Consider the following 25,686-nt stretch of genomic DNA (forward strand, 5'->3'; position numbering starts at 1 on the left):
ACCCTAGGAGCTGATTCCTCAGATGTCACTCCTGTTATGTTGCAGTTTTAAATGCCTCTCTCACAAACACCATAGATATTTCATGATTAGTTAGTTATATGCTCATTTTCAGAAAACATTAAACTCTTTTTGACGGTATCAACCTACCATAAGCTTTGACAACACACAGACGACTGCCTCTAGCTGTGTGCCAAAAAAAAAAAAATAGTAAGTCGAAATACCTCTGCTTATTGAACTAGTCACACCATCCTGTTAAAACAACAAACATGCTTATACAGCAATTCTTAGCACTTTTACAAAGACATCGATCTTGCCCGGTGTGTAGAACTACTAAGCGCTTAAGTAATTTCTTACATCAGCTCAGACTTTTAGGTGATTCTCATCACCCTTAGATATGACTAGTAATACTTTAGCTATTACAAACCAGTCTTTCCAAGTCTGTGTTGAAATCGACTGTGGTCTACCCTTAGACTTTTGAAGACTTTTGAAAATATCATTCCTATTTGCAGCAACAGTTTTATTTCCTGAGCTTGACTTTAGATAATAATACTTGCTTGGATTTACCTCAGCTGCAATAATATACAGGCATTTTATAACCAATGTTCAGGCATGTATCTGTTTGCTAAAGCATGAATCACAGTCTCTGAAATAGATCTCTACTTCTGTTCCAGAGGAACAATTCCAGTCACTGCCAAAAATCAGGGAGAGTTTGATCTTGCAAATAAAATTAACGGTAACATTATATTGCAAAAGTTTCTTGTCATATAAATAGGCAGCTAAGCAGTGTTGAAATGTAAGAGTACAAATACACCTTAAAAATGTATATATTTGACTGCAATTTTTTTTAAATGAAAACAAACCTAAAGTTCTTTATGCCCATAAAATGTGAAACCTTAAAGTGTAAGAGGTGAAAAGAGCTAAAGAAATTTTTTACAAGTGTCTTCTGGTTACATACCAATAATGCCACCTACTGGCATGACAGAAGATCGAAATTTTCTTTCTGAGTGATTTTAAAAATAATTTAAGAGCTTTAATTTCAATACAACATTAAATACCATTGGTTATCTTTTCCCTTGCATTCATCTGAAGCAGATAATTTTTCACCCAAATTCATTCACAAGCAAGGGGCAGGATTAGAATTGAACAGTGTTCTATTTAATACTTAAATATCAACACTAATCTGAATATAGCAAGGACCAGAATTCAGCAGCTTTCTTCAAAACGAAACCTCTCCGAACAGCAAAATTTCTAAGTCTCTAAAATTTGTTGTCAAATCACTTTTAGAAGACACAAAGTTGTGAGGAAGTTTTACCGGTTCAGCACCTATTAGAAATTCTTTCCATCCTTCCAACCCGTATGTATTTTCTAATCCTCAAAATGAATTCTGATTATAATTATCACTCAGAGTCCATGAACAGGGTGAATTTTAGCAATTTCAGGTTTAAGCAATTAGCCAGGTGGATATCCAAAACAAAACCAGAAATTAACAAAAATTAGTAATTTTTTTTTTAATCCCAGAATGGAAACAAACTAAAATAACAAATACCCAAATGAGATTATCCTTGCCTTTTAACTAAGGTATGTAACTAAGAAGCAAACAATTACAATCAAGTCACTTTGGAATTTTACTCCCCAATTAAACTGCTCACTTATTCTGTCTTGGATGAAGCAATTTAGAACAGAACAGAGACTATTTCAGTTGGAAGGGACCTACAAAGATCACCTAGTCCAACTGCCTGACCAATTCAGGGCTGACCAAAAGTTAAAGCATGTTGTTAAGGGCATTGTCCAAATGCCTCTTAAACACTGACAGGCTTGGGGCATCGACCACCTCTCTAGAAAGCCTGCTCCAGTGTTCACCCACCCTCTCGGTAAAGAAATGCTTCCTAATGTCCAGTCTAAACCTCCCCTGGCACAGCTTTGAACCATTCCCACACGTCCTATCACTGGGTACCAGGGAGAAGAGCTCAGCACCTCCCTCTTTACATCCCCTCCTCAGGAAGCGGTAAAGAGCAATGAGGTCGCCCCTCAGCCTCCTTCTCTCCAACCTGGACAAACCCAAAGCCCTTAGCCACTCCTCATAGGACATGCCTTCCAGCCCTTTCACCAGCTTTGTTGCCCTCCTCTGGATGCATTCAAGGACCTTCACATCCCTCAAATTGTGGGGCCCAGAACTGCACACAGTACTCCAGGTGAGGCTGCACCAATGCTGAATACAGAGGGATAATCACCTCTCTTGACCGGCTGGTTATGCTGTGTTTGATGCACCCCAGGATGCAGTTTGCCCTCTTGGCTGCCAGGGCACACTGCTGACTCATAGTGAGTCTGCTGTCGACCAGCACCCCCAGAATCCTTTTTACTATTGCCAGGAAAGGGATAGAGCTATAAATTGTACTCTGGGTGCCCTTACAACTTTTCTTCACTTGGCCTTTGAAATATTTATAAAGTTTGCTTCTGATTAACATTTGAGGGTTTACTGAGATTAATTTAGGCACAATTTCTACAAAACCCATGACCAAACATAGGGTAACAAGCAAAGGAAAGGGCCCTGTGTAATGATGTTCTCGGCAATTGAGGCTTTAGGGAAAAAAAATGCAACTGGGTATTTTGGAATGAGCCAAGGAAACTCGCAACTGCTTCCGATGGGATTTAACATTCCTCCACACTATCACAATTAAAGCTGACAGTAAATGAAACAGCAGAGACAAGCAGCAGATATAAAACCAAGTGGCTTTATTAGAGTTCATCAGCAAGAGGACATCTGGATATAAAGCTACCTTTTGCTGCACATATTAACTCACTAGCGGTCCTAGCGAAGCTACATTTTAAAATCACCTGCCATTGCTCAGGATGTCCTGAAACAAAAACCTCCCTTCTCAGACACCCTCTGCACATTACATTGCTGCTTCTCTCCTGAGCAGGGTTATACTAGAAAACCATCTTCCTGGTTACCAAGTACACCAAACCTTTCACAGTCATACTCGCACCAAACCAAACCACTCTAGACCAAATCTGGGGATTTGTGCCACTTAAACCCTACCAGACTACAAACTCAGCAGACCTTGCACTTAACAGGAAAGCTGCACTAGCATGTAAATGACATACCTCATGTCCTCCCAGGAGATGTTAGAGCTTTTCAACAGCACCACCCTGGAGTCAAACACACTGAAAACCTGCATTACCTAAGTTTCCTCATCCAAGGACTGGCAAATACTCAAACAGCAAACAAATTTATCCCAAACATACGCATTTCCATCAAGAAGAAAAATGAATTAGATAGTACACTTTCTAAAACATTTATAAGACCTGGGAATCAATATGGCCTTAGATCAAAGAGGGGTTGATGTAACTGGTGTATCGCTCCACTGATACTTTCCCAAGACTGAACTTGAAGAATTAGCCTTCTAGACTAAATTCTCAGTGGTGAAGAACACACATAGGCAGAGAGAAAATCTCCGGTGAGCAGAGATGATGGTGTCATCTTAATACAAGGGAAAATTCACTTTGCTTGAGCAGCAACATGGAACAATTTTTTCAGGGCTAAATGGGGTGTTACACTCCAGTAACAGAAATACACAAGAGTATCAGAGAACACAGGTGAATTTGCACCCAACCTCTTCTGGAGGTTGCACAAGCAGTAGAGGAAGCACAGGCTTCTAGATCATTTCTACCACATAAAAAGACTGATACCCTCTTATTCTACACTAAACATGTTTTTGAAGAAAGACTTTAGAGTGTTTCTAGAATGGTATTTTATGTCTGTGATCAATTTACTCAAAATTACATGCAGTATAAACTAAATGATTTTTTTTGGTTTGGTTTTTTTACTATTTTCTCCTCTTAAAACAAATAAAGTCAGTCTCTGCTTTAAAAACAAAAAATTCTAATCTGGAGGTCATGGTTGAGACCAGTCTCTCCAAAATTAATTAAGACTGAAGCATATCCCCACTAGTTGAAGTAAAAAGTCTGTCTAGGTTGGTAACCTGTTTCTGACAGTGGATATTAGTGGATAATCAGGAAATCAATGTAAGGACAGGACTTGCATACACGGGTAATTCCCTAACATACCCTCTCTCTCCCAGATTCTACAGCTTTAGGACTTTTTGAGCAAGAGGTGGTGCTGCATAACCGTTCAGCATAGTAAGATGAGTGATATCCCCTTTTCATCATTCAGCTAAGAAACAACAGCTACACACCCTAACAAAACTCAGTCTAAAAATAACCTATTCACAGTTCCCAGATTCCTGCCAGTACAGATTAAAAATTTACAGAAGTCCATTCACAGGCTATTCTGTGCAGCAGAAGCTGTTCAGGCTGTAAGAACTGTTGCATAATAATCTGTTTTGGCCAGAAAAGTCAACTTTTGGTTATTTTTCGAAGCCGATTCATATACCTACCACTTAGTCCCACATTCACCTTGTAGACCTTTGATGAAGTGTTACAGAAACATTTCAAGAAAAATATTCTGCTGCCTTTCTCCCAAACCATGTTTTTCCAAGCATCATCTTATCACCCAGTGGACAAGTCACGTTTTGTGACTACCCCCCCCCCCCCCCCCCCAAAACTTTTATTTCTCTGACAGCTGAGCTCCTCCTCCTTTCACATGTAGCTGGCAATATGTGGAAACTGAAGCAAGTCAGAAGTTTCTTCTTGATGTTGCATCCTTAATTTGCCAAGTCTCTCACAGTCAGACTTTTCTGAAAAGATGCTGGAATGCACCCCCTGATATTACTAATCCAATGACCTTGAGTGCTGTGAGACCATAAAGGGAATGAACTTCAAAAAGTAGCCACGCTCTTGCATTCTCCCTGAAGAGCCTGCCCTACTACTGTTGTCAGGGGCAGCAGATTGGGCTAAGCAAATCACTCATCTGACACAGTAGGGAGATTTGATCCTGTATCAATAATGCAATGTATTCCTAAACTCTCCTTGGAATTGACTTGCAATTTCCAGAAAAGGCTCCTTCCTTTTAAGAAATACAAATTCGAAGGGGAAGGAAAAGGAAAAAAAAAAAAAAAACCAACACGTTTAATGATGACCAGAGAAGAATAGAAAGATTCTTTGCTGACTGCCTTCAATTCATCCTAAGAAGTACACCAGATACACTTCTACTACCCTGTGCAAAGCTTACTCTATGTTTTTTATCTGTTACTGTGGACTGAATCCTTTACACTGTGAGATTAAGAGAAATTTTGCACAAACTCAGCAAGACTGCAGAGGACTGGACTTTTTGATATAATGGCATGTAACGTAGAGAGCTACTTTCAGAAAACACATAGTACTTCTGTGTATAGTAGTTACATTTAAAATGCCAACATTTAGAGACTACAGAAAAAGCCTAAAAATTATAAAAAAGTGGCAACAGAAAATAAGTACTACTTTAGTGAATAAATTCTGATACATATCTGAATACTTTAATGACAAAGTATTTGTTATTTTAAGCTCTGATTATGACTACAGAGCCTGCATATAAAACACAAACAAGTTAGATGCAAGAAACATAAAATGATCAAGCCAAGAGAAACAGTTGTTTATTTTCAATATTAAGAATTAGTTGCTGTCCATTAACTTTACAAAACTCCCCTAAAAGCAATGAGGTACAGAAATTAACTGAGGATAGCTTAGTTTGCTTGTATTATTCATGATGGTATACACTGAGAATAGAGCTACACTCTCAAACTGGAGGAGCTGCAAGCCTATAATAAACTACTTAATCACTTAAATTTATTTTAGAAATTCTACAAGCAATGAAATGACCTCTATTTTGCCCAGTTGTACTTTAAGAGCTCCGTAATAATGGAAGATTCATATTTCCAATTTTTGCTGTCTAGACTGCACTGTCTGTTTTGACTAGCTCTCCACTGACTGCAACAAGGTCTAGACACAGACACGTACATGGGTGTAAAATGTCCCCGTTAAGTATCTGCCCTGACAAAAACATCAGTTTTACTGCCCATAAGGGGTAGGGAAATGGTACAGCTGTTAAGGATCAGGTAATCTACCTGCACACTTTTTTTGTTCAGGGGTGTGTGACTGTGTTTACAAATGTACAGGTGGACCAGTTTAGTAAGTGTCAGTTATTCAACCCGTAGTGCCTTCTCCATCAAAAGTAAATCATGGCAGATAAGTCAGGCAGCGCCCTTTTGTAAAGCAATGTATATTTTAGACAAGGGAATGTCAAAGAGAGAACCTTTTGAGATTCCAATAAACTATTTGATGTACCCAGAAAAATTTAGTTAAATTGGTCGTGAAAGAAATTAGAAGTTCTGCAAGTTGTGAAAATAAATGCTTAAAGGGGTTTCCTGAAATGGCATATAAAAGACTAGAGCAATAATACTAATAGAGTTGATCTGAACTAGACTAAAGGTTAATTTGAGAGTATTAGCGTAATCCAACAATGCATAAAGTCAATAGATGTGTCAACTGTGAGGTTTCTGAGAGCATTAGATAAGTAGGTGACTCTGTTCTAACAAATTTCACCCTACTTAGTACAGCCTATCAAAGCACACCATCTGTCACACACAATAAACCGGACTATCATCATTTGGAAGCAACAACAAAGGAAAATGGCCATTTCACCAAAATCTATTGCAAGGTGGCTGTGAACCAAACATGATGTTGCACAGAAAAATTACTGATACCGCCATACAAATAATGACTGAAGCTTGACATGTAGTCATATACACTATTTTGGTCACTTGCGTTCAGAAAGTTGATGTAAGCAATCAAACAGGCTCAAAGAATGACAATAAGGAAAATCCAGAGGACAAAGAGCTCACCTGATGAGGAATCTAGGAAACAATGGCTAGTTGGCCTGTCACACTAAAGGCTGTTAAGATACACAATTGTTATTTATAAACAGTAGGTAAACAGACTGGAGAAAACTATAAGCTGAAAAATAACTTTGCCACCAGCAAAATGCATAAACTGGCAAGAATATACTTAACTGGAACTCACAGCATAGTTCTACAGTCTCACTATGGAAACAGCCTTCCCCTAAGAATACAAGGGACAAAAATCTAATTTTCACATATAGCATAATCAGTTTACAGAAGAGGTTATATGACACAGCCGTCCAGAACTACAGGTGACTGGAACTCATAGAATCCTATAGGTTAGAAAAGACCTTTAAGATCATCGAGTCCAACCGTTAACCTAACACTACGAAGTCCACCACTAAACCATGGCCCTAACTGCCACATCTACATGTCTCTTAAATACCTCCAGGGAGGCAGACTCAACTACTTCCATGGGCAGCCTGGTCCGATGCTTGACTACCCTTTCTGTGAAGAAATTTTTCCTAATATCCAATCTAAACCTCCCCTGATGCAGCTTGAGCCCATTTCCTCTTGTCCTATCACTTGTTACATGGCAGAAGAGACCAACCCCCACCTCACTACAACCTCCTTTCAGGTAGTTGTAGAGAGCGATAAGGTCTCCCCTCAGCCTCCTCTTCTCCAGGCTAAACAACCCCAGTTCCCTCAGCCGCTCCTCATAAGGCCTGTGCTCCAGACCCTTCACCAGCTTCGTTGCCCTTCTCTGGACACGCTCCAGCACCTCAATGTCTTTCTTGTATTGAGGGGCCCAAAACTGGACACAGTATTCCAGGTGCAGCCTCATCAGCGCCGAGTACAGGGGAACAATCACCTCCCTGCTCCTGCTGGCCACACTATTCCTGATACAAGCCAGGATGCTGTTGGCCTTCTTGGCCACCTGGGCACACTGCTGGCTCATGTTCAGCCGGCTGTCAACCAGCACCCCCAGGTCCTTTTCAGCCAGGCAGCTTTCCAGCCACTCCTCCCCAAGCCTGTAGTGTTGCATGGGGTTGTTGTGACCCAAGTGCAGGACCCGGCACTTGGCCTTGTTGAACCTCAGACAGTTGGCCTCAGCCCATCGATCCAGCCTGTCCAGGTCCCTCTGAAGGGCCATGCTGCCCTCAAGCAGATCAGCACTCCTGCCCAACTTGGTGTCATCTGCAAATTTACTGAGGGTGCACTTGATCCCCTTGTCCAGATCATTGATAAAGATATTGAACAGAACTGGCCCCAAAACAGAGCCCTGGGGAACACCGCTCGTGACCGGCTGCCAACTGGATTTAACTCCATTCACCACAACTCTTTGAGGCCAGCCATCGAGCCAGGTTTTTACCCAGTGAAGAGTACACCCGTCCAAACAGTGAGCCGCCAGTTTCTGTAGGACAATGCTGGGAGAAATGGTGTCAAAGGCTTCATTAAAGTCCAGGTAGACAACATTCACAGCCTTTCCCTCATCCACTAGTGGGTCACCTTGTCACAGAAGGAGATCAGGTTGGTCAAGCAGGACCTGCCTTTCATAAACCCATGGTGACTGGGCCTGATCACCTGGTTTTCCTGTACGTGCCATGTGATGGCACTCAGGATGATGTGCTCCATGAACTTCCCTGGCACCAAGGTCAGACTGACAGGCCTGTAGTTCCCCAGATCCGCCTTCCAGCCTTTCTTGTAGGTGGGTGTCATGTTTGCTAACCTACAGTCAAGTGGAGGTTAGCCAGGACTGCTGATAAAGGATTGAAAGTGGCTTGGCAAGCACTTCCACCAGCTCCCTCAGTACCCTTGGGTGGATCCCATGCGGCCCCAGAAATTTGTGTGTGTGTCTTAAGTAGTGTAGCCGGTCACTAACCATTTCCCCTTGGATTTTGGGGGCTTCATTCTGCTCCCCGTCCCTGTCTTCCAGCTCAGGGGGCTGGGTACCCAGAGAACAACTGGCCTGACTATTAAAGACTGAGGCAAAGGCGGCATTAAATACCTCAGCCTTTTCCTTATCCTTTGTCACTATGTTTCCCCTTGCATCTAATGAAAGATGAAGATTCTCCTTAGCCCTCCTTTTGCTGCTAATGTATTTATAGAAACATTTTTTATTGGCTTTTATGGCAGTAGCCAGATTAACTTCTAGTTGGGCTTCGGCCCTTCTAATTTTCTCCCTGCATAACCTTATGACATCCCCCCAAGCTGCCTGCCCCTTCTTCCAAAGGTGATAAACTCTCCTTTTTTTTTCCTGAGTTCCAGCCAAAGCTCTCTGTTCAGCAAGGCTGGTCTTCTCCCCCACCGGCTCATCTTTTGGCACATGGGAACGGCCTGCTCCTGTGCCTTTAAGATATCCTTCTTGAAGAACGTCCAGCCTTCCTGGACTCCTTTGCCCTTCAGGACTGCCTCCGAGGGACTCTGTCAACCAGTCTCCTAAACAGGCCAAAGTCTGCCCTCCAGAAGTCCAAGGCAGCAGGTTCTGCTGATGCCATCCTTACTTCTCCAAGAATCAAAAACTCACAGCGATCATTTCATGATCGCTATGCCCAAGACAGCCTCCAACTGTCACATCAATCACAAGTCCTTCTCTGTTTGCAAACAACAGGTCCAGTGGGGCACCTTCCCTAGTTAGCCCACTCACCAGCTGTGTCAGGAAGTTATCCTCCACACACTCCAGGAACCTCCTAGGCTGTTTCCTCTCTGCTGTACTGCATTTCCAACAGACATCAGGTAAGATGAAGTCCCCCATGAGAAGAAGGGATAGCAATTGTGAGACTTCTCCCAGCTGCTTATAGAATATTTCGTCTGCCTCTTCATCCTGGTTAGGTGGTCTATAAGATTCCCACCACTATATCTGCCTTGTGGGCCTTCCCCCTGATTCTTACCCATGAACACTCAACCCTATCATCACCATCATTAAGCTCTAGATAATCAAAACACTCCCTAACATACCAGGCTACCCCACTGCCTCTCCTTCCTTGCCTGTCCTTTCTGAAGTTTATAGCCATCCACTGCAGCACGCCAGTTGTACGATTCATCCCACCATGATTCTGTGATGACACCTGTAAGTTACCCTTCTGTTTTTTTTCCCCAACTATGCTAACTGTAAAGTGCGACACACAACTCCTCAAATGTTTAGATACTTAGTGTTTGTGCTTATGTATTGAATTCAAGTTTATAGCCTTCGTTTTATTAAATTGCTTGATTACATTACACTGTCATACATGCACAGCCATTATCTGCAAGTCCAAAACAGTTCTGTTCAAATTATTATTTTAAATAGGCTTGCACTAATGTGGATGCACAATCATAAAAACTCATAACAGATTTGAAACTGCTACACTCCTGCATTTTTCCCATTTGCTAAAGCATAGTGCCCCAAAAGATGTTTTAGACCATCCTGGCCTTTACATTTAAACACAAGCTACACTAATGAGAAGATCACATATGGGATGACAAACCACCACTGAACTTCACATGCAGTTTAGAGACAATTACAAACCACAGAAAATCTACAGTTTGCTTGCTGATTATGTAACTTAAGAAAAGCTCTACAAAAACTATGCTAAGGAAGCATTTTAAACCCAGTAATAAGCATAACAACTAAAAATCAAGAAATGGAGAGTCTTACTAAAAATTGTGTTCTTACCTTTTCCAGGACTTAGGTTTTGGTCTATAAACACCTTAAGCTCTCCATTGGCTTCAATTAGTCCAGCCTGTTAAAAGAAAGTAACTTTTATTAAATTTCCAAACACAGACACCCTTTTATTGTTAAAGATGAAAGAAATCATACCAGAAGTCTCTGCTGCTACCACTCACATTTTGTCACAAATCTGCCTCCATGTAATGGCACTGTTTGTGGCATAGTATTTGCCAAACTTTAAAATCTTGATTTTATACATAACATATTCTTAGAACACAAAATCAGTTTACGCTCACCTTGCTATTTTGTGTCCTAAGTTCTTACAGTGTACATGCACTGTTTTAACAGACAGCTGAACACCCTTCTAATTAGAACCAGTGACACCTTCGACTACACCTTTTTCTGCGTAGATACTATTTACCTACCACAGAAGTTAACAACATTATAGAAAAAACAGTAGAGGTGGTAGAGCACCTTCAGACATTTTAATCAGAAAAAAGGCATTAAGAAGCAACACCTTGAACTTTTCAATTATTTTTTTAAAGATCAGAATATAAAGCTCTTAAGTGAAAGAGCTACAGGATTACCTACAGGTTTATAAAGTAATCACCATCCTTTGAGAAAGCTCACAGTAGAAGTTATTTTTTAAAAATACTACTAATTTTTGGATAGAAAACGCTCGATGCAGTAATTCCTTGGTATCTCCAGACAAAACAGTTCTGAAAAAATAATGAACGCAGACACAAAGACTGTTTCCGTTGAGAAAGTCAATAATTGTACATGTGTTACAGAGGCTGAAAAGTCCCTAGCTGCATTTTGTGCATAGCTGGTATTTGCAGGCTACTGCCGATCTTCAAGAGGCAATTAAGTGATTTGCTGTCCATCAGCATCAAAGCTTTTCCCTTAAAAGTCTACCTGAAGGGCCCTACGTACGACTTGCCAGAAGTTCAGCAAACAAAGCGAGCCACTAGAGGATGCTGTGGTGCTGTTATTATCCAGGTGTATGACAGCAATGATTTCTTAATAAAGACAGGGAACTTCACAGAACAGGAAACTTTCCCTCCTCAGGGAAAGGGGGAAAAGAAGATGACCAAGCACTGGGGACAGGCTGGGAAGTGAACAGAAGAGAAATTTTGCTAAAGGAAGCACGAAGAGCAGTGGCCTGTAATGGCACGGCAGCAATGAGGACCTGGTGGCACAAAGAAAGAAAACGTAAGCGAGGAGACAGTGGAAGTGAATGGGTAGAATGACGAGCCTGTGGCAGTTCTGTCCTCTATTCTCCTATTCCCCCCCAAAGTAACGAAATAGCATTGTTTCAAGGAGACAGCAACAACTTACCAGGACACAACCACTGCCTGCTCTCCATCTTGCCCACAGTGGGGATTCAAAAGTCCACCTGAACAAGTGACAGTTCTACTGCCCTATTCCCAGGCACTAGAGCTTTTTATAAGCCTAACTCTTCATCACACTTACTACATAATTCAGAAAGGCAACAGACTGTAGACACTTTCAAAGAAAGAAGGTATACTCCTCAATGTGATTAGAGCTACGAAGACATTACTAGAGCTACACTCTATAGCAATATGACATTCCAGAGCACTGGAATCCAATGTGCTAGATGAATTTTTGGCTAAGTGTTACATTATACTCCCATTCTACCTCAATTTCACAACAAGAGTGTTAAACCACACAGGAAGTGCAGTCTCATTGTCATAATTTCTTTAAATGCAGTACTTCTATTTAGACTACAGTTTCTATTCAACAGCAGAAAGAGTAGGCTTGTACTCAAGGACTCCTGCAAATTCTCTTTTCCGTGAGAATCAAAAAGGTATCAATGAGACTGGGAAGACATTTAATGTATTTTGTGATCAGTGGACTATCAAGAAACTGGCTGTTTTAATATGTAATGTCTTTCATTTTAGAAGCACATGAATTTAGTAATTCTGAATTATTAAATCCATTCATCAGTTTAATATGCAAGAGCAAACTTGCATGGAGTTCATGTCAGTTACAGTGATAATCCAAACCCAAATATTTCAGCTGTGATATTCAGCAAATTCAATATTAAATGCAAATCATTATTTCAGTAATTAGCAAATTAGGCAATTCAGTAATCAATTATTTATTGGTCCCTTCCTATTTGTTTTAAACTAGAATGGTCTCCAGTATAACCATTTCTATTAATTCATTTTATCCTTAAGTATTCAACCAACCACCATACCATAGTATCAAATAATCTCTTGAGCTTCTAAGTTTTCTTCTACATAATTAAAACATACGGTGAAAAATATTACCCAAACCAATATGCAACTCCAAAAACCACAATCTAACCTAGCATTACAAAGGGTCAGGTTAGCATGTAGCCCTGGACCACGCTTTTGTGTGACTGAAATTACACAAGTCACTGACAAACTGGAGAACGCTTGGGAAAAACACTGCATTTAATCAATAAGAGAATACAATTTGGGAAAAATCAGAGACCAGCAATCATTGAACAAGAAGAGTCCCCTCAGGAACCACGACACTGATGAAGAGTAGTGCAGTAGTTACAGTTCCACCACCTTTCCACACCAGTGTCTTACTAAAGGTTCAGCTCTAGCAGCTAAAATGGCTGGTAAATATTCAACTCATTCATAAGCGTATGCCTAGGAAAGACTCCAAGAAAACTATCTGGAAAGAATACTACCAAATCCCACAGCAAATAGCACCCCCAGCTGCTATTATTCATAATGGAAACTGATTTCTAGTGAAAATTCTGTTACTCCAGCCTCAGTATGCTCCTCACACTTCTGGACACACTATTTAATTCTAAGGTTATCAAAATTCATGACTAGTTTTGAGTCTTCTCAGTCACAGATACAAGCTTTTGGAGAGAGAAAACTGAAAAGCAAAACTTCCATCCCATACGAAATTCTGGTGTCTTTGTTCTAAAATAGAAATACTAGGCAAAACGTCTCTCTGTGTATTTCAAAGAAATTCCCGCTATTTTTCAAGCCAGGTTATTTGGGAGGAGAGGCCAAGATTACTCCTCCATAACCTATCTAGCATATTGCAGCGCCCAAAAGAAAGTAAGTAGAGTAAACTGTGACCATAGCTCCTATTAGGTATATCATAGTCACAGATTCACAACAAACAACAACAAAAAAAACCCAAGAAAAACAACCCCACCAGCAAGAAGTGTCTGATTTTCCCCAATGGAAAAATAACCTTCTGCCAAGGAGGGTTTAGACATCAAGGAAATTCTATTTTCTGATGAGAAAATACACGTAGTTTTCAGGCCTGATCAAGCTACTTGTAACAAGGTATTTTGGGTTTTTTTTTTCCCCCTCACCTGATAATGTAATTTTTTTCATAGCCCACATTTTCTTCTTCTCATGATTATCAATTTCAAGATGTGTTACATCCTTTGATGATAACGCTAGGACTGCTTGAAATACCATCATGCTCTTAATATCCAATTCTGAAAGCTTATTAGGTGTGCGCACGTTCACAATTTAGCATTGCTTTCCTCTTCAAAGAGACATGCTGACTATGTATACTTCTCTATGGCTACATAAAGAAACTCCTAGTATCCTAAAGGGGCAACAGATACAGATAAACTCTTTATCCTTTTCACATTACAACAAAATCAACAATGATTTTAAAAAATAGCTTTTGACACTCAAAACAGCATCTAAACTGTAATAACTTAAGATCTCCTTTCCACATATCAGAGAAGGAGGTTGAAGACCATTGGACAAATTAGTAAATCTGGTACTTTTAACCGTAAAAGCTATGCTGGAGTGGAGACCCCAACCATCACCTAGGCTTTGTCTCATCACATCATTCAGAACTCCTAAGGAAAAGAAATCAACTGACGGGCTAAACACATCAAAAATTCAACTGAAGTTAGCTTTGGCCTGCTATGAGATCATCAGCAGTCATAAGGACTGGGAATTCTATTTTTGTTTTGTTTACAAGTAAAAGCTGAAAAGCACTACAAGTGCCCTCAGCCTGTAAGTCAGTAAATTGGGAAACATCTTTTTGTTGGGGCTAAAGTTAATCTGAAACCAAATTTGCTAAAAATGCAGAGAATTTCACTTATTTAAAAAATCCCTTAGTGCAGGCTATCATAGAATAATTCAGTATCTTACAAGCTAGTATTTGTGGTCTCTGAAGTTATGCACTAGAAACTCAACACCCTTACAACAAAAGTATCCTTTCTTCCACAGCTTTCCAGAGTTGCAACTCAATTTCTTAATTACAAATTAGCATAAATTCTTCATTAAACCTTTAAACTAAACAGGAAAGATTCAAGCTGAATTTGGACTGAAGGACCAAGAACATATAAAAGCATGACCAAGAAGTTTTACTAAAATGAGACTGAACAAGTACATGTGCTATGTATATTGGGTCTAATCGGAGAGGAAGGTCCCCCCCACTACTCTGAAGTAAGTAAATATGGGGAACAGAAGGGTGCTTTTGTGCCACAGAAATACCTCTTCTACCTTGCTTCTAGGTGACGAGCCTATTTTAAGTATACTCCCCGAAAAAGAGCTGAAAGAATAGCAAAAAGGGTAGAGATAAATGGAAACAGAGGTATTTGCCAAAAGGTATTTTCAGAATAGAATTTTTCAGTTGCTAACAGCAGATTAAGCCCAGTAGACTGAGACACAGGACTCGGTCTGACAAAACAAGACGTGGGTGCCAAATATACAACGGTTAAAGAATAAGAGTCAGAATCGGCAAGACAAAAAAAGAGACTGGCTGGGAAAGAGACAGAAAGTGAGCTAGAAAATCAGATGGAAGATGGCAGATTAAGAGTTGAGGTAGAGAAATGTGCAGTCACTTAAGCAGGACAGGCAACACAACTGATGAGAACCTAAAAGAGAGCTTTAATAGAACAAGGAGATCAGAACCTGTCAGGAGAAAGGAAGAACATGGAACTGGGAAGATGAATACAATCTATTCTAAACTACGACTGAAAGAGTAAATAAGCTGGGACTCAGACTGAGAAGTTCAAAATGAATCAGGAAAGAAGCAGTAAAGACAGAACCAGAAAACTGAGAAACTGGGAAGGAGAAGTATTCCCGTTAAGAGTACATTTCCTCCCAGAGCTTGTCAAAGGCATCAGGAGGATGCCTCTGCTGTCTCCAGGCATTTGCAAAGCCTACTAGCAAACAACCACACATCTTGTGCGAACTGCACCTAACTTGATCCATACGGAATAACAATCCCTAGTCATTTTACTGCTTAAGAGTAGGCAATAAATGTAAAGGCTCTGTGCCGTGCAATTTTATTATGTGCCACTTCACTGACAATGTAGGGGGTTTTTTGTTTGTCCTATTTTAATATCAGGAAGCAACAAACACAACAGAAAATTAGCACAGCTACAAAGTGGAGAAAAGCTTATAATCAGAAATAATGCTGCTTAAACAACCTTAATTCTTCTTTCAACCCTATCCGTACGCAAATGTCATTTGCAACAAGATGATAATGATAATACTGTTTTTCCCATTGGATTCTCATCTCATTCAGGGACCAGAGCAAACATGCTCTGGGAATGAATCACCATGTAACTGCAGGAGACTATTTTTATGGGACATCCAATTCACTTTTCACAAAAATTAAAGGGCAGTTAAGAACTGCAGGAAAGGAAAGAAAGTTCTTAAATTTAAAACATTTGAATTCATTTTGCAAATGAAGTCAGTGAGAACTATTCCTTACTGTATGAAGTAATATGAAAGAACTTTTCAAGTCAGGCTATAGGAGTCTGATCCTGCAAAATTCTCAGACCTGTTATTTTACTATGTCTCAGTAGCCGTCTTCTCAAACAGAGATCATACCACATCCTCAGTTCATGGCAGCATCTTCAAGATTCATGTGTTTGTCAACCACACAGCAATGAGCTATACCATAGAAATGAGCTTTCCAAAAAGTAAATTGAATTATTAGCACCTTAACTAGCAAGGCATAGTCAAAGCACTAGGTATTAAAGATCTGGATTACACAGAAGTGCGAAGATAAAAACTAAATACAGGTTAGTAGCTCAGTTAAGCATTGTCCATGTTTGGTCTAAATATAGGCTCCACTAATACTGCACATCCATTGGATACTGAGTATATACAGAATGACACCTGAGGTCTCCTTATTGCTGAGTATGTCAGGACCATTAGCTTTCTCGGCTGTCTTTTCTAAACAGAGCAACACATCTAGAATTCAGCAAAAATTAAATCACAGAATCACAGATGAAGAATTAATTTCAAAGATGAGTCAAACAGTGGTCCAGTCTAAGCAACCACACAGATCAAAAATACCACAGGGGTTAAAATCATTATACTGGGTTGTTTCTTATGATAATTCAATTGCCCAAGTGGTAACAATCGTTGCAAAATTTAAAGCTGACATCCCCAGTACTGTGAAGCTGTAAGAATGAAGCAGAATTGAGTAAGAGATTCCTAAGGTGCATAGGACAGAAGCACTGGTTTGCCACTTCTACCGCAGAAACTAATCAGAAAATAAAATCATCTTTTGTGTCCTCTTGGACTAAATACTCATATGCAGAGAGGTACCTGCAGCAGCCACTTCCACAACTAGCTCCTGGTACCATTCTAGATTTCACCTAAGATGACTTCTGTTTTTCCAGCCATATCAAATCTTTAGAGCAGTTTGTTCAACAGCATCTGAACCACAGCAGAAATCAACAAGTAATGTTAAACAGGACTCATTCCAAAACCATTTGCCTCACCAACCTCCTTATCAGTGTATCGTAAGGCTACAGCAGCCCACAACATAATTTCCAAGCAAGCCTGTGTAACCATTAATGCAATACTGGGACGCTTAGTCAATGTAATTTAACATAACACAAGACAAGTAGCCAGCAGCATTTTGGGGGATATGGACCACTGTCAACCTTTAAAATCAAGTTGTCTGCTATCTGTCTGAGAACCACTTCAACATAGAGAATGTTTGGCAAAGATTTGCCCATTTTTCCTCCCGCTTCTAATTAGCCACAATAAATCTCCATTAAGTGATATCCAGGCAAACAAATACAAACACTAAAATAAGTGATCCCTAGTGCAACTTAACTTTTAAAAGCTGCATTTTTGTTTAGCGTGTTGTCAGCACACCGTATTACTCAGTAATACTACAAATATGTATCTATATAAAGCCACTACTATTAATGGACACGTACAATTAATAAAGAAGTTAAACACTCGAAAGCTACAGGAGAATGCTTTATTTACACAAATAAATTGGCAAGGTGACAGGCAACTTCTGAGTTGCTGTTTTCTGCCTTATAAATACAAACCAACATGGGGGGAACTCTTATTGTGTATTTGCCACATAAAAAGGACAGCTGAAAGATCATTTTCCTTCTGCCTTCTTCTAAAAAACGTGTTTGAAAGAATGTTAACAACCCTTGAAATCCCAGACTGAGATGCCTCTTTAGAAGACCTAATTTCATAACATTACTTGATCTTCAGTTTGCAAACTTCGGAACACGTTAGAACTCACTAACAGCAAACAGATCAAGCTACTGAGAAGTTGCTGAACTAAAATTATATCAAAAAGGTGCAGGAACCACTAAAGACTTCTCTAGTCTGCCTCACTGAAATTCCCAGTACATAACCGAAAATACACATAAAAGGAGAAACACATGCTGATATTTTAAAAAAAAGTCTGAAAAATGTTTTGAAGACTTTTCAATACTTTCTAGACATTGAAAGTACATAATGTAAAAAAAGATCCAAAATATACCTTTTTCCTACTTCCATTAGGCTCTTTTTTTTAATCCATCCCAAATGTAACCTTTTCAGACGGCAAAGATTGATGTAGAAGCACCACATGAAAGCTATTAAAAAGTACAATTTCTGTGGTGTTCTGGCAAAATTACTATACAGAAGCACAGATCTACTTCTTTCCCCCCAATCCAGCAGACCTACTGACCTATCCAGTAAAGCTGCTTTAAGCAATTAGCTTGCTGTGGATTTTTTTTTTTTTTAAAATATTCTTTGAGCAAAACATTTATTAAGCAAGCAAAATATTTATTAAGTAATACTGTGAAATAAATTCATTGGATTAAACTACATACCTGAATGTATTCTGAATACTCAATTGAAATAAACCATCAACCTTAATCCCTACATATCTAGATCTCCTAAACAGTAATGTTAGATCAGGTGTCAAACTTTGTGCGGGCAAAACTTCTTACATGGTGTCCTTGGATTTACACGTGTGCACGAGGCTTCCTTTCCAAAGTTAGATACACGGGCCATAGCTATTACTCAGTGAGATTAATAAAAGCACCATGAAATACTAAAGAGATACAGTAAGTTTTATGCAAACTAGAGATCAAGAGAAAAATCCCTCAAAGTAATTAAAGCAAAAGATGACAGTAGAATAAAACATTATTAAAAAAAAAAATCTAACTTTAGAACCAGTGGTGCCAATGCCACTGTCAGCAACCTATGAAACGGTAAAATGCATGAGCTTTCTAGACGCACAGCTCTCAAGATATTTTAGTCTGTGAGAAATTCCGAAGGCTAACAGTGGTGTGCCAGTTCAAAAAGTCTGTGAAACACCAAATTACTTTTCAACCGCATTCTCTTCCCGAACAATTATTATTTTCTTAATGACTGGAAACAGTCCATGTAATAATGGCGAACAACTGAAACAACCATAAGCAACTGCTGCTATATAGAGTATTTCATTTATGTATTTCGATATATGTAATTTTCAAGATCAGAAGGAATCTTACTCAGTCCTTTTGTCTAGCTCCCTTCTCAGTACTCGCTGTTAACACCATGCATTGGACTACCCCCTCTAATAGACCCAGTTCCTGCAAGTGACTCCTGCTTCTCCTCTTCTATTTAACAGTGGGTCTTAAAGAAAAGAGCCACAAGCTTCTCTTTCTTTATGGCTACCTGAGAGGTCTCAGCAGTTCATTTGCAACAGAAGTAACTGAGAGGAGAACCAGGGTCATACCACAAGTTGGATCTTCAGCTACACTACAGAAACTGTTAATTTAGTGGGGGAAGAGATGTTAACCATTGATACTAAAAAGTATTTATTGACTTAATTTACAGATAATTCTAATATATAGCTGAATATAAAAGTGGCCAGCAAGTAGTCCTTGGTCTTATACTGGGAGTTGGAAGATGAAAAATTAAGTTACCAAATTTACTTTCTTGTTACAGTTAGTCCTGCTCCTCTCTTGATGCTGCATCCTGCCTAGTTTCAAGCATGCTAATGATGGACAGGTCACCATTTCACTTAGGGAACTGTGCTCCCCACCGAACTATTAATCCCATGAATCCAGTGAGCAGCACAAGTCAGCTGAGGACCTTGGTGCATACGTTTGGCTCCTCCAGCTCCTGCCTGGAAGGTGCCACATTTGTAAGCAGTGGAAGAGTTTACAGGAGACTCAGCAAAGTCCTAGAAAATGACACTGATTAGCCAGAAAGAAAAATACTGGCTAAGCTGGAGTTTCTGGAGTTTCTCTGCATGCGATGACTATCTCTCTCAGGCCAAGAAACTTCCCATACGGCACAAATGCACATGTCAAACTGTACCCAACTCTACTGACCTCAACTTGTTGTTCAGCCTCTGACAAGCAACAGAATGATCCCGCTCCCTAAGTACACAAGTCCTTGAGACGCTGCAGTTGGTGTTCTCTTGTCCACACATGGTTTTTTCACTGCTGCTTTGAATTATACAAAAAGTAAAGTCTTTCTAGTAACTAAGATCTTCCAAAATGAATGGGATATTCCATGGCCAATCTGCCCAAGTCTGTTAGAATTGCTTCTCAGCTCAAGATGCTCACTTGCATAAAACCAAAAATGGTTATGCTCATTACTATTACCAGATCACACTGGAAAATGAGTTTGCTCCTTTATTCCCCTTTATATTTATTGCATTCCAGATCCCGTACACTTTACATAAGTTTTCAAAAAAATAAATTGATATACCCACAGATACTTCAACCTTCACAAGCTAGTATTTCTCTTTTTCCATTATTATTTTTCAAATTATCCAGCTATAACATTGTGACTATGCTCTTAAATTCCACCTGCAGGCTCTTAATTAAGGTGCTACATACAAATGTTTCCCCCCCTCCCACAGCTTTCTGACCACTGCTGAGGACATGAAAGTATTTTGTAAAAAAAAACAAACAAACAAACAAAAAAAAAAACCCAATGCTTTGTTGCTTGTTTTCTCTTTATTGTACACTCTGAAAAGCATTAGGATAAATTTTAAAGTAATATTTAACAGAATTTAGGCTTGGGTCAAATAGCTCGTAAGTATTATCTGGCCAGCTTACCTGATCAGTACTTTTGAAACTATTTAATCCTTTATAAAAACATTTAATTGGGTTTGCCAGTATTCTCCATCATACTCCCCATTTGTTCAATTACCCAGCAAAGTCTCAGTCTGCAAACTCTTCCAAGTATTTGACTTTTCAAACAGGTCTTTTCAAATTATAGGGTTTTTTATAGAGCGTATCAGAAGAAGAGCTGGAAGTCAGCAACCAAAGGAAAAGTGCTCTCCTGCAGCAGGTGGGAGGAGGGGTTAAGTAGGAGCATGTTATCTTGTGGCGCCCTGGCTCCACACCTTCCTCTTCTGCAGGGCTGCCTGCCTCATGGTCACCAGAGGAAGCGCCGGCCCCAGCAGCACGGGGCAGGAGCGGGACGCACACCGAGCCTGCGTTCGCAGGCTGCAGCACGCTGAAGCGTGCTTGGCCACGTAAATGCCACCTGAAGCCCAGGCTTGGCATCGTAGCAGCACAGCCCTTACCACAGTTTAGCCATCTCAGCTCTGCTGAGAAAAAGGGAAGGAAGGGGCGGGGGTACCCATCAACTATGCCATCATCTTCACCACAACATCTGACAGTCCGTTAGTGCACTTGATAGGTGACATGGCAGAACCACAGGCCATTAATCACAGCAATATTTCCACGTCAGAGTATTTAAATTTACAGTGGTGCAGGTCTTCATAGATTCAGCGCCCAGAAAGTTAGTGGTACTGTCTCTATCATGATTAATTCCACTATTTCGCTAGGAAAAGAACTTGGATTTTGGACAAAAAAAATATGGGAATCATTCCCTTCTGAAAATCAAAATAAAGTGTTACACCAATTAGCATCTCTACTTTCTAGCATTAAATCAAACCTAATAGGCCCCATAATCAGACCTGGAAATTTAAAATTTCCCAGCATTCACTACACATTTTAGACATCATGTAATGGTGGGTATGTAATAGTCTGCAAAAAGGTAAGCAGTTCATCTTTCTTCCCTGAGGCAGGATTAAGTACGTGTAGAGGTTTTTAAGAACAGGTTAGACAATCCTTCAATTAAGATTTCATACCTTTTCCAGCTACCCTGTTCCGGTGCTTAACTACACTTAAAATTTTACCTAAAACCTGACCTAGATTTTCATTTTTCCAAATTCATCTTAATAATTCTCGTAATAAAGATACTGAAAACCATTTCTTATCCTATCTGTAGCACCTTCTTCCACTTCTGAAGTTTATTATCATGTATGTTATTCCTCCCTTAACTACTCGCTTTTCTAGAATAAGCTAGGTCTTCCAAAAATTAGGTTCTTCCTTCGATGTTTTATTCTCATTCTGTTCCCCTAGACCTTCTAGGATCTTCGTCTGTATTTCCAGGTGCTAGCACTTCTTCACTTAGTTGATCTCCCAAAAGCTAGTATGAAACAAATGTACTTTAGTATCTCAATTACATTGAACTACTTCAATTTCATCTCCTAGTCTAACATTCCTCTTTCATTTTCTTCCCGCTTATATGGCCTTTCATTCCCTGAACTGTTATCTGTAACGTACTTGGCCACCCTTATCTCTTCCAGGCAAGCTTTGAGTCACTTATGTATTTCTGGTTGCTTCTCTGCACGTTGAGATGTTTTTTAGTTGCTTCTGAACTGCTAAAATTCTCTACAAGATTAATCTGTTAAACCAATCACTATTTCATGGAAATTCTCACTATCTGAAAGCTACAACGGTCCACATTAGATTGTAACCTGCTGTTTAAGAATTTGAATTGTATCACTTTTCCTTAGCTTGCATGCTGTTGTTTTTTGGTTTGGTTTTTTTGCTTGTTTGTTTTTGGGGTTTTTTTTTGAAGAAGAAGAAGACATATATTCTAATTTGAATACAGCGTAGTATCTTATTTTCAATAAGGGAATGTGATGGCCAAATTATATTAGGTATTGACAATTAATTACATCTTAAATGAAGAACCTGTTTAGTTTGTTTTGTTTTTTTTTTTAAAGTACTGGAACGGGTAAAGAGCAAGCATGGTTCAGAAGGTAGGCCACAGAATCAAAACCACTAACCTTAACGTCAATGGTAATGGAAGTCTATGATGCAAGTCCCCGAAGCCTGTTTTTACCGACACTAACTAGCACCTTTTGGTAGACAAGAGACAAAACAATGAACACATACGGAGACGGAACCGTCTTCACTCCCTTGAATACAGGATGCCTCCTTGAACACAAAAAAGGCAATGCCAGTTCACAACAGTAGTCAATGACAACCCTGTCATCTGAAGAGTATTTGCTGGGTTTTTTTAAATCCAATTCAAAACCCAGTTGTTTTAGCGTTCAGTGTGAATACACATAATGCCAATGGCCCGAGTGCTTTTATGAGCACACTGAATTCTTATGATTAATTACTCTGAAAAAACAGCTGCAGATCTGAAGCTGTTTTATGCTGTTACATCTACAGGAAAACGCAGCCTAGGCTTGATGTACGACATAGATAAAGTAAGTTTCATGTATTCATTAATGCCAGCCAGCTATTACAAAGCATGACCTGGTTTGCTTTTGTTAACAAAAACATTTTATGAGCTATGCCTCCGCAAATGATGTGCTACAAACATACTTACATCTTTTGCCATGTTACCAAAGACTAGAAACCAGTCCTCTTAAAATCTTGATGGCTGCAGGACACAGAGACAACGATGCTATTTTCTAGAAAGCAAGTAAAGAGAACATCGGCTATAAAAATGAAAGGAGGGAAAGTTTCCACGATTGAAATTACTGACTACCACCCGCCAGAATTTAGGGGTTCGTTTTTAGAGAGGACAAAGTTTCCTGTCATCACCGACCCATCCCCTTGCCCCCCCTCCCCGTGGGGAAGCCTCCTCTCCCGAGGGCGGGGGCGAGCCCTCCCCTGGCAGGAGCGCCCTTCCCCCGGCCGTGCCCGAGGGCGGCGGGGCAGCCGGCAGCCCACGCTGGGCCGGTCCCCGTCCAGCTGCGCCCCTTGCAACACCGCAGAGCAGGGCGCGGGCAAGAGGCGACGGGGGAAGAGAGCACTCCCGCGGCCGCCTCCTCCCCCACCCCCATTTCCAGCAGCAGGCACAAGTAGGCCTCAGGGGCCAGCTCCCCCCGGGGCCTGGCAACCCCCCTCTCCTCCTCCTCCTCCTCGCAGGCGGACGGGCCGCGGCTGCACCGAGAGGCAGAGACTGGCAGTCGCCACCGCGCCTCGGGCACCCAGCGGTCGCCTCCCCCGCCGCGCCCCCCGGCCGGGGCCTCACCGCCCGGGCAGAGCCCGGAGCCCCGCGCCGCCTCCCCTCGGCAGCCAGGGGCCGCGCCGATCGCCGGGGAGGCGGCGGGGGCACGGGGAAGGGGGCGGCACGGCCGGCGGGGGGAGGGGGCGCCGGGGACGGAGGCGGCGGGGACGGGCGCGGGTCCCCGCCGTCCCCAGCCCCCTCGCCCCGCCGGCGGCAGCACCCCGCGGCGGCTGCGGCACCCCCCTCCCCCCCACACCCCATTCCATCCCATCCCCCCCCACACCGCTCCCCATCCTCCTCCCGCCGCGGGCCGGCCCGGGCTGCCCGCACCTGAGCGGCCGAAGGCAGAGAGAGCCGGCTCCATCCCCCGCCGCCGCCCCCAGACAGGGACCCGGAGCGCGGAGCGGGAGCACCCCCCGCCCGCCGCCACCGCTGCCGCCGCCGCGCTGCTGCGGAGGCGCCCAACTGCACATGTGCGGCGGCGCGCGCGGGCCTGGCGAGCCCGGCGGGAGGGGGCAGGGGAGGAGGGAGGCGGCGGGAGACCAACGGCCCCAACGGCAGCCCGGGCGGGGCGGGGAGGGAGGGGGCCGGCGGGGACCGCCCCCTGCCCGCGCTGCGGGGCGGGGGGGGGGGAAGCCGGGGAGGAGAGGTTGGGGGGGGGGGGGGGGGTGTCTCACCCGGCGGGCTGTCACTTCCCAGCGCGCCGCTGCCCCCGCCGCTCGCCAGCCTGGCGGGCTCCCGCCCGGCCGCCCCCGCCGCCCGGCCCGCCTCGCCCGCGGCCCCGCGCACCTGCCCGCCGGCGCGGCCCCGCGCCCCAGCCGCCCCGGGGCTGCCCGACGGGGGGAGGGGGGGGGGGGCGGCGGGGGGAGGGGGGGGCGCGGGAGCAGCGGCCCCTCCCCCGGCCCCGCGCGCGCGACCCCGCCGCTCTTCCCTCGCGTTTTGTTTTTTTTTTATTTTTTCCTTTTTTTCCCCCTTCCCCCCCCACCCCCCCAAACCTGCGTTGGCAAGGGGAGGGGGGGGGGGGGGGTGGAAATTGAAACTTACACTTTTGTGCGTCCCACCGGCGTGACGCTGCGCGCTGACGTCACGGGGGTGTAGCGTGCCTTGCACGGGCACACGCGGAGCGGCTAAGCCAACCGCCCGCCGCTCCGTGGGCGGAGGGAGCATGCGCGGGATTTTCGCGCCTTCCGACTCCCCGCCCTGCGGCGCTGGCCGCGAGCGCGCGGGAAGCATCGGCGCGAGATTGCTCTTCGGAGGCCGCCGGCCGCCGCCGCCGAGCACGTGGTCGCCGGCGCGCGCGCGCGCGCGGGAGAGCGAGCGGGCGGGCGCGAGCCAGGCAGGCAGGCGCCTCCCGCGCCGCGCCGCGCCGGGGGCGGGAAAAGCGCCGGGCTCCTCCGTGCCCTTATCGCTGCGGGGCACGGCCCGCGCCTCGGCCCCCGCCACGGCGGGGAGGGCCGCGCCGCCTCGCCTCGCCTCGCCTCGGCCGGCCCCGCGTCACGGGGGGGCCCAGGGGCGCGGAGCGGGCACCCGGGGTGCGCGGGTGCGGGCTGAGCCGGCGGGGCGGGGCGGGGCGGTGCGGTTAGTTGCCACAGCATCCTGGCGGTGCTTCCTCATCGCGTTTTGGCCGGCCGTTACTTGAGCAAGTTCGCGGGCAGCGATCGTTGTTGCTAAAATGAGGGGGTTACGGTAATTCAGGTGAAAGTTTTCCCCTTAGGCGCCTGCTGCTCTCCGCCTTGAATTAGGTCAGACC

At 42.9% G+C, this 25,686-nt stretch overlaps 1 protein-coding gene across 6 annotated transcripts in view; it reads right to left on the reverse strand.

The window, feature by feature from the left end:
* TFDP1 (transcription factor Dp-1) overlaps positions 1 to 25,061 on the reverse strand; it is a 53,189-nt gene extending 28,128 nt beyond the window's left edge. For 2 of the 6 annotated variants that reach the window (XM_075710448.1, XM_075710426.1), the window contains exons 1-4: positions 24,267 to 24,337; positions 23,310 to 23,394; positions 22,868 to 22,909; positions 10,432 to 10,498 (exon numbers count right to left, since the gene is read on the reverse strand). In XM_075710448.1, coding sequence (XP_075566563.1) covers positions 10,432 to 10,498; positions 22,868 to 22,909; positions 23,310 to 23,321 — 121 coding nt within the window. In that variant the 5' untranslated portion in view covers positions 23,322 to 23,394; positions 24,267 to 24,337. Of the gene's footprint in view, positions 1 to 10,431; positions 10,499 to 22,867; positions 22,910 to 23,309; positions 23,395 to 24,266; positions 24,339 to 24,980 lie in introns of those variants that run through there. The other 4 variants (XM_075710433.1, XM_075710442.1, XM_075710466.1 and 1 more) reach the window with 4 other exon arrangements.
* Between the last annotated feature and the right edge of the window lie 625 nt (positions 25,062 to 25,686).

Source organism: Pelecanus crispus, chromosome 1 (assembly GCF_030463565.1).
Source record: "Pelecanus crispus isolate bPelCri1 chromosome 1, bPelCri1.pri, whole genome shotgun sequence".
Taxonomy (NCBI): Eukaryota; Metazoa; Chordata; class Aves; order Pelecaniformes; family Pelecanidae; genus Pelecanus; species Pelecanus crispus.